This window comes from Sinohyriopsis cumingii, chromosome 5 (genome assembly GCF_028554795.1).
Source record: "Sinohyriopsis cumingii isolate HCF-2022 chromosome 5, ASM2855479v2, whole genome shotgun sequence".
Classification (NCBI taxonomy): Eukaryota; Metazoa; Mollusca; class Bivalvia; order Unionida; family Unionidae; genus Sinohyriopsis; species Sinohyriopsis cumingii.
This window is the reverse complement of record NC_142965.1, coordinates 55,781,810-55,791,555: the sequence shown is the minus strand read 5'-3', so window position 1 is coordinate 55,791,555 and position 9,746 is coordinate 55,781,810. Positions and strand designations below refer to the sequence as shown.

General features: G+C 39.8%; 1 protein-coding gene across 1 annotated transcript in view; it reads right to left on the bottom strand.

Annotated features, from left to right (window-relative positions):
- Nucleotides 1-9,493, bottom strand: part of LOC149799218 (uncharacterized) — a 65,098-nt gene extending 55,605 nt beyond the window's left edge. Inside the window, exon 1 of the mRNA XM_089958489.1 lies at nucleotides 9,260-9,493. Coding sequence (XP_089814615.1) covers nucleotides 9,260-9,346 — 87 coding nt within the window. The 5' untranslated portion in view covers nucleotides 9,347-9,493. The remainder of the gene's footprint in view (nucleotides 1-9,259) is intronic.
- Nucleotides 9,494-9,746: the final 253 nt, after the last annotated feature.

The following is a 9,746-nucleotide window of genomic DNA, read 5'->3' as shown; positions in this document are numbered from 1 at the left end:
TTTTCCAGTTGGTAGGTCTCTAGCAATGCGGATTACATGTAGTTCTCACAAACGTGCAAACATAAATGATATGGTTAATGACTATTAGTGGGAATACGTTTTAATACCGGAATTTCATTATTACATTTAATCTGAAACTGTGAATAGAATACTACACCAGATTATAGATTTGGATGAATGTGCTATGAATGTTTAAAAGCAAAAAATCTCCGCATATGATTTAAAATATTACTGTGACTGGCAGATAGTATGCATTTTCTCTATCTATCAATGGTCACTCTATGTCTAACACCATAGATTCCATATTTAGTAAACTAACGAGCACACGGACACTCTGACATAATGGACTTCATATTTAACATACTAATATACTATGTGACGGACATGTTTGACTTCATATTCAATACACTAACAAGCACAGCGTCACTATTTCTGACATGATGGACTTCGTATTCAGTACACCAACATGTACAGCGTCACTATTTCAGACATGATGGACTTCCTATTCATTACACTAACAAGCACAGAGTCACTATTTCTGACGTGATGGACATCGTACTTAATAAACTAACAGCGCACGGTCACTTTATATCTGACACGATGGACTTTATATTTATTAAACAACAAGCACATGGACAGTTTGTCTCTGACCTAATGGAGTTCAGATATAATAAATTAACTGGCGCAGAGACACTACGTAACTAACATTTCTGACTTTATATTTAATACACTAACAAGCACAGCGACAGTGTCCGACTCGATGGACATAATATTTAATAAACTATGAAGCACGGGAAGGTCGGATGGGGGTCTACATGTAAGGTTGCCACCTATAGACCAGGACATGCCTCACCCACGAAAACGGGCCTTGCAGGACGGCGAGGGCCGTTGACGTGCTACAACTGCAAGAGCCCGGGGCATTGTGCACGGGACTGTCTCAAGGGCAGGCATATCCAGGTGAATGACGTCGCTAGGAATGAGTGCCAACCGGATGTAAGCTATAAACCAGCAAACCTCGCGTCCGCAACTGTCAACGGAGAAACTGCCACCCTCTTGTACGACACCGGGTGTAGCGTTCCCGGCCTTGTCGACAAGAAGTATGTTAAGCCTGAGGACTATCAGGGGAGGTGGATTCCAGTACGCGAACAGCGCGCGTGACTCGTTTACAATGGCTGTCACTGACCTCGATTTGACATACGTGAAGGGGAAAGTTGAAGTTGCGTGCTTGAATGGACTATCAGACGACGTCATACTGGGATGTCGTTATGTGATGCCACAACCGAACCCCGAAACCTGCACGCCGACGCCGGTGAGTGGTGTGCAAACCAGGTCCAAGGGTCAACAGACGAAACCGACACCGATGGAAGTTACGTCCACGCTGGTCAGTAACATACTTCCGGCCGAATTGAGGAAGCTCCAGCAGAAAGACGCAACTCTGGCGCAGTTTCATAAATACCATGCAGAAGGAACGCATAAAGAAACTCCGAATGGTGCGGTAAAGTTCGAATGCCAGAAGGGGATCTTGTATCAACACGCCAGGTAAGGAAACTAACATTTCAAGCACGTCGTCGTGCCAAGGGAGAAGGGAGGTGAAGTGTTGAACTCGCGCATGAGAGTATCATGGAAGAACACATGGGAATTGACAAGACGCGTGATCGTCTTGTCAATGAATTCTACTGGCCATGAGTCCAAGGGGATGTTAATCGGTTCTGTCTCTCCTGGGACAAGTGACAGAGAACTCTTTTATGGGAGGACCGTACGTGGCCCGATCGGAGACAGCTGTGGACAGACGATCAGGCTGTCGAAGAGGTACGTACTACCTATCAGTGCGTCGCGTTAATTTCCGAAACAAACTGGATGACGTTTGTTCCCTCGCACAGGAGAACCTCAAGCGAGCGGAGTCTCGTCAGGCGAAGCATTACAACAAGCGCGCGAAACCACGCCAGTATGAAGTAGGGGACAAGGTGTTGTTGATGTTGGCCCAAGAACACAACAAGCTGAAAGTTTCTTGGAGGGTGCCTTACGTCGAACCATTCCAATCTCCTTAAGAGACACCGAGAAAGAGAGACCGACAGCGATTCTGTCGTCGCCACGATTGTCACAGACGCAGAAGGCGATACGGAAGGTGCAAACACTGTCCTGAGTTGTCCAATAACGAGGGTTGAGACACCCCCATACTTGGAGTGTGATCCCATGTTGACTGCGGAGCAATGGGAATAGATAGAGACGTTGCTGGCAGGGTATTCCGATATGCTTGCTTGTCGAGTTCGGGTTAAAGCTCGTGGACGACCAGCCAATGCAGCAGAAACTCTACCCTTTGGCGCGAAACGACAAGTCGTAAGAGAAGAGATCGAGCAGATGATTGCTCGGAAAGTAATAGAGCCCGCCGATTCTCCGTACAGCTCCCCTGTAGTCGTAGTGCAGAAGAAGGATGGCACACATCGGTTTTGTGTCGACTACTGGAAGCTGAATCAGGTGACGAAATTTCAAGTCGAAAGGCTACCTGACCCAGAACATATTTTCGCTTCTGTCTCGAAAGCAAAATGTTTTTCGAAGTTGGATTTGTCCAAGGGATATTCGCAAATTCCTGTATAGGATAGGGCAAAGCTCGCTTTTGCTACTCCCTATGGGATCTACCAATGGTTAGTCATGCCGTTCAGAGTCCAGAATGCGCCCAGCGTCTTCATTAGAACGATGAGGAAGTTGTTGGAACCCTTGCGCGATAGGTGTGTTCACAGCTTCTTGGATGATATCTTGCTAGCCAGAGACGTGAAGTGAGAACCTCACTCTGCTAGTTGCCGTTTTGGAGACGCTACGACAGGCGGAATTAACGGCTCGCCCTTTCAAACGTTACTTTGGGTTCCGGACGTTGGACTATTTGATGCACACCCTGAGTCAAGGCACGCTATCCCCAGAGAAGTTAAAGGTTGAGCAGCTGAGAAAGGCCTCACGCCCCACCACGAAAAGTGAGGTGAGGTCATTCCTGAGATTGGCCGGGTATTACCGGAGGTATGTGGCCAATTTCAGTGCGATTGCAGGGCCGTTGTCTGACCTGACCAGGAAATGGGCCCTGAGTAGTAAATTTATTTGGACGGATGTGTGTAAACATGCTTTCCTAGCTATTAAGGATAGGCCGACATCCGACGCTGTTGTCCTTTTACCGGATCTGTCCAAAAACTTCGTGTTCAGCACTAACGCGTGTGACACGAGCCTGGGAGCAGTAAGTACGTCTGCAAGAGCACGAGGGGACGCTTTTTCCTGTCGCGTAAGGGAAGAACTACTCCGTATCAGAGAGGGAATGCTTCAGAATTGTGTTTGGAATATCACGGTTCGAGCGGTACTTATACGGGAGGAAGTTCATATTGGAAACTGACCACCGACCCCTCGCCTATCTCGCGCAGGCGAAATTGTCGAATGGACGCTTGATGTGATGGTCGCCGTTCTTACAGCAGCACCAGATGTACCAGATGAAGATAAGATACGTGAAATGAACTGAGAACGTAGGCGCCGATTTCATGAGCAGGAGCGCTGAAATGTCATAGGTAACTATATGTTGTGTGTATTTCTGTCTGTACTCAGCGTGTAGCGTGGTTATGATTTTCTTTTTTCCGTGTAGTAACGCACATTTACATTTGGAGCAATTTTGGTGGAATGCAATCCTGATTTTATTCTCAAACGTGGGAGTGGTACGTTTGCTCAGCTCAAGTTCGTAAGTCGTGTATAAACTAAGGTATTATTACAAGCCATGGCTTGATGTCTCAACATTGCCGCAGGCTAAAGTTGATCTCCTACTCAAGGTTACCGTGACCAGAAAGAAGACCCGACATCCTGAATCGGCACAGGCGTTGGATCGTGCGACTTCATACCAATGTGATACAGTTTAGTCCTAAGATCAGAGGACCCCACGAGGGAACACGGCGTGTTCTAAATCCGTCCCCACGTGGACAAAGAGCGAGAGGACATTGTCCGCTAAGTTTGATTGGATAGGGTCAAAGCATCACCCAAAAGAAACTGAGATAGAGGATTTGATAACAATATTGATCCGAATTATAACTTCTAACTAGCAAGCGAAAATTTAGTCTCGCCTAGAAAGATAGCTAAGCAATATAGGGTTACTCCGAGGAAGCCACTCGTAATTTGGCAGTAAAACTTAGAGAGGAAATTCTTAGGAAAGACAAAGCTTCGTAAAAGTCAGTAAGTTATTTGCTCGATTTTTGCAGAATTTTACGGCATTGTAATTGCAATTATGTGTAGTATGTATACTTAATTACTAGGATCGTTTAGTAAGTAGAATTACCTTTGTAATGTTTGATTTACATGCGTATTTGAGGAATCAGCTTAAGTATTATGTACAGGATTATGTAGATTGTTAGCTTTTGGTCAGAATTACCTTTTGTAATTCGCTAATACGTTACTTCGTAGTAAACTAGTGCATTTATTCAAGCGATATGTTAGAAGTTACACGTTTGAATTGTGAATTTGGAAAATGGTTGAAGTAAGATTAGTTAATATGGATGTATGGATATATTAGAGCATGGATATTTGAATATTTGCGTACTTTGTATGAGTTGTAATGTACAGAACTGCGTCTGATTGTTATGATATTGTTTAGTATAATGGGATTAGGAATCTGTGCTGATGTGACACAATTTATTGATGCATGCATGAGAAGTAATTGATACCGTGCTTTTATTACGACCTTGTTTTACTATACAAGAACGTATGAGTATTTCGTTGTGAATGACTGCATGATTGAAGAAAGTTAATAGCCGTTATCTGATAATAGGGTGGGTGTAGTGTGAGATGAGAGGGCTAAGGAAAATATGGTACTGTCCTTGTCTTTTCACGTGAAGCTTTTTTGGAGGACAGAACAGAAGTGAGACTAGCAGAGCAGTCAGAGTCGACAAGTCTAGTCGGTGGAGAAAGTCGAGGAGGAGGCGGAAAATGAATCGAGGAGGAGAAAGTGGAGAAGGAGGAGGAGTATGAGAAGTCTAGGATGAGAGGGAATTTGGAGAAGAGGAAGCGGAAAAGGAGTTGGAGAAATAGGAGAGAAGAATACACAGATGAGTAGAATACAAGGACAGGTGGAAAGCTATCTCACTACTAATCAAATGATGCAAAAGGCTATCACAGGGTCGAGCGCAAATAGAATACTTCGAAAATTTTAATCATTTCACTATTAATTTGTCATTAAATTGTTATTAGTTGAATTTCTTTTGTGTATAATCATTTAACCATCGGCATTGCTGACTGGGGGCTGTAAGTTTTACATCTATTTTTCACTAATTTAACTTCCAACCAAACTCGAGCCTGGGTGGGACTTCTATAATAATTGAAATATAATATTGGGACCACCCAACCCAACCCATAACACACCTACTACAGTGGCGGCATAACAACCCCTCAACGTGTTGCTTTCACTGAGAACCAAGTGCTTCTTCCTTAGAACGAAGCTATTCTAAACCTTGCTAAGTTTGTTCAGTTACATTTATATTTTCAAATCAACTATATTATTTAATATATCTTTTAATTGTGATTCATACACGATTCTATTTTTTGATAGTTTATTTACAGGTTGTTGTTTTTTCTTCCAGACTTCGTATTCACTGCTACATCACTTGCTAATTTATTCACAGAGTATTTTTCGTACTACATTCATCTAACTTATGTGATAACGTTACAGCTGTTTATAATTTATATTCTTCATTGGTGACGCGATCAAGATAAGACCTAAATAAAGCTAATCAGAGTTAGAATGGATTTACCTCTTATTTCATTACAAGATAAATACAATACCAAATTAGTTTCTACACGGTTTCTAAATCTCCACCAAATAATCCTTGTTATTCGAAGACACTGACATTATACTCCATGCCTATAACTTATTCCAAAACTCTTTCTAAAAAAACTATTGTGCTCCATCCACTAAAGATCCTTTTTCTCCTTGTTTAGGACACTATATTATAGCCAAACTCTGGCATCCGCAATTGTTGTGACACCTATTTTACCATAACATGATTCGTAATATATCCGTGGTGTGATACCACGGATATCATTAGCATGACTCGTAATAGCATCGTGGTGTGACACCTCTCATGTCACAATTAGTCACCATATCATCGATTGCAAATTTAGTGTCTACAATACAACGGCCACCTTAAGTCAAAGGCATTTACACTGAGTAATCAAAATCATCACAACCACGTTCACAATTGTGCGCACGCCACTATAATTAAACTAAACAACAAATCACAACCACCTTCAGCCATTTCCGCTGAGTAATCAAATCAACACTGCCCTGAGCCCTTTTGGATATTTCAAAAGTGAAGAGTGTGCCTTCGTCACACATTCAAGCATGATTTTATTGCTGAGAAACGGACAAGAGTCATCTTGAAAATGAATTTTGACATTTGGATGGTTAAAAGACCTACCGTATGTACACGCTTAAAAGTTGAGTCAAACTGCAAACGCAAAGATCCGGATCTACCGGAGCATAATGCTCCTGCAGATCACGGTCTATGGTTTTTGTTTTACTGATTACTCCCAACAAACTGCACAGACTCAGGTCTGTCGGCGCATTATAGTACAGCAGATTTTGGTCTGTGCAGTTTGCAGATGGGTTCATTTTATAAGCGTGTATCTACAGCACATAATGCAGAAACTTTTGAGTTCAAACATAAATTAAACATAGCTAATGCAAATGGATCATGGCCACAATCTTTACATAAATGGAGTTTTTAAAAACTGGACGAAAAACAAATCAAGTAGACGAGTGAAATCTTTGTCAATTAAATTGTCAGAAAATGTTATTTACATTGTTACATCGCCGATTATCAGATATTATTTAATTAATAGTTTATACCGTTTGCAAAATGAAATTAAAGATGATAACATGAATGCCAATTAAGTTAGATGCTTGTTTAAAGTCTTGCCATTATTTCATTACACGACTTTGCTTTGTCAACTTTTTTTTGCATGGTTTATAAACTTTTAAAACTTTCGTCACAAATGTTCATTTTCTTCTGACTTGATAACTCAAGAGTATGTCTTTCAAACAAAACCGTCACAGATTTCGTCTCATATTTCCTCATTTATTTCCCGGTTTTCCTATAGCTTTCTAAAACTCATCAATACCAATATAAGTTTCAAAAATTATATGTAAAGTTGTTACCCTTTCTAAATAGGTTGGCAGTCTTTATAATGTCGTAAGTTGCATTTCTCTCCGTACAGCCTCTGTACAGTACACAATTACTGTCACTCAGTCGTTTTGCTCCACCCACTTTCTTTTTATTAAGTGCATACGAAAATGCAAGCAATTTATATTTCTATTTGTTTATTGTGTATGAACATGCAAGCCTTTTATATTTCTATTTGTTTATTGTATATGAACATGCAAGCCATTTATATTTATATTTGTTTATTGTATATGAACATGCAAGTCATTTATATTTCTATTTGTTTATTGTATATGAACATGCAAGCCTTTTATATTTCTATTTGTTTATTGTGTATGAAAATGCAAGCCATTTATATTTCTCTTTGTTTATTGTATATGAACATGCAAGCCATTTATATTTCTATTTGTTTATTGTGTATGAACATGCAAGCCTTTTATATTTCTATTTGTTTATTGTGTATGAACATGCAAGTCATTTATATTTCTATCTCTTAATCGTATATGACAACGAGTGTCGTTTATTTGCAGCTATTTCCAAAGTTATTTTAAATGTGTGATCTATTTCCTTTATTTTACCTTGCATCAGTATGTATGTATGTATGTATGTATGTATGTATGTATGTATGTATGTATGTATGTATGTATGTATGAATGTAATGTAATATAATGTATGTATGTATGTATGTATGTATGTAATGTAATGTAATGCAATGTAATATAATGTATGCATGTATGTATGTATGTATGTATGTGCGTTTGTATATGTGTCAAGATAGGTAGCTAGCTAGCTAGGGACGTATTTATCCACCAATTGATGTCACTTTATATTATTGAAATTCTTATTATGTCAATTGTAGGTTAATACAGGTATTTTACCATGATCTCTACGTCGTACTCTAAGGTTTAAAGTTTACTAATGACATCAAATCGCAACATTTGACCGTTGCTAGGAAGGACAATAAATATACCGATTTATTTTTGCAGCTTGACATGGACCTTATCGGCCTTGTTGATTCTGTGCTTTTATCATAGTGGCAATAAATATGTAAGAAGTGATCTTATCAGATACATAGGAAAGTCCGTCTGCAGTGGCAATACATATGAACGAAGTGATCTTGTCAGATACATAGGGGAGTCCGTCTGCAGTGGCAATACATATGAATGAAATATGAAGGTGTCAGCTTGACAGACAAGTCCGTCTGCAGTGGTACGTCATGGGTGCTGAGTAATGAACAGTATGGCACTCTCCTACATATCTGAGAAGCAGAATAATATACATGAGTACAGCCAATATACCTGAGAACAGCCAATATACATGAGAACAGTCAATATACCTGAGAACAGTCAGTATACCTGAGAACAGTCAATATACCTGAGAACAGCCAATATACCCGAGAAAGTAAATGTTGCAATGTTGTTCATATTTTGACGCTATTTTATTTATGACAGACTGAATTTTTGTGACCAGATCGCTAGTCAACAAAACTGAAACAAATCGCCTATGCTATGTACGCCGTATAAAATCAACAAAACTGACACCAAACACCTTTGCCATTCACACTGTTTAGAATTTCATTAATTTAAATTTATAAATGACCTAGATTTTTAATTGTTTCTCGTGATGAAAAGAAACGTCATCACCTATAAGATCAATTAAGCCACTAACGTCTTAAAACAAATATTCTTCTCAAAGCAATTTCAAACGACGAAACAAGCAATTAGTCAATTATCTGGAAGATTGAATCGCAGTAAAACTGTACCCACTACATACAAAGGTAGATACGTACATGCGCGTTATCCATTCACACATTCATGTATGTATTGCTATTGTTTGGAAGCTTTTCTGAAGCGTGCGGGATGAGTAATTGTCCTCTTTTCCCAGTATATTCTAGCTGCAGTAGTGACTAAGAAAAAGAATATCCCCACTCTCGCTTGTTTTCCCTTTCTTATTTTGTTAAGGAACATCACTTGAAAAATACACAGTAGATATTTTAAATCCTTTTCTCTAAAAATGACATTGAAACGGGAAAATCTACTCTAGCTGAAAGACTATTTATCTTGCATTAATCTGTGAGTGTTTACCTGATAGTTTCTGCGAACGTAGGCTCCAATAGAGAGAAAGTGTAACCAGTCCGTGTAAATCAGAAATTCTTCCACTTGGTCCTTCATGCGCTCACAACAGTTTCACTCGAAACTGATGCAAAACGTGTATCTTATTTGTCGTGCAGATTGTCATGAAACCAGTGAACCAGTCCAATGCGCGATATATTTCACTGAGTCCCCTGGCGATGTAGACTGGATGTGAAAGTGTGACACAGTGAAAAATCGTTCACACTTGGCTATTATATGATACACAATGACCTTGTACATTCCTTCCGGCTTAGAGTACAAGAGGTATCCAACTTGTTTATCCTATAACTTGTCATCCTTTGAACTGATTCTTACGCGTAATTACGATATGTATGTATTTATTTCTCCCCAAAATATTGAGTAATCCTGGGGTACTAGAGCTGATTGTTGTCTGATGTGTACAAATATAAATCTATCGTCCCATTTAACAGTGACCCTT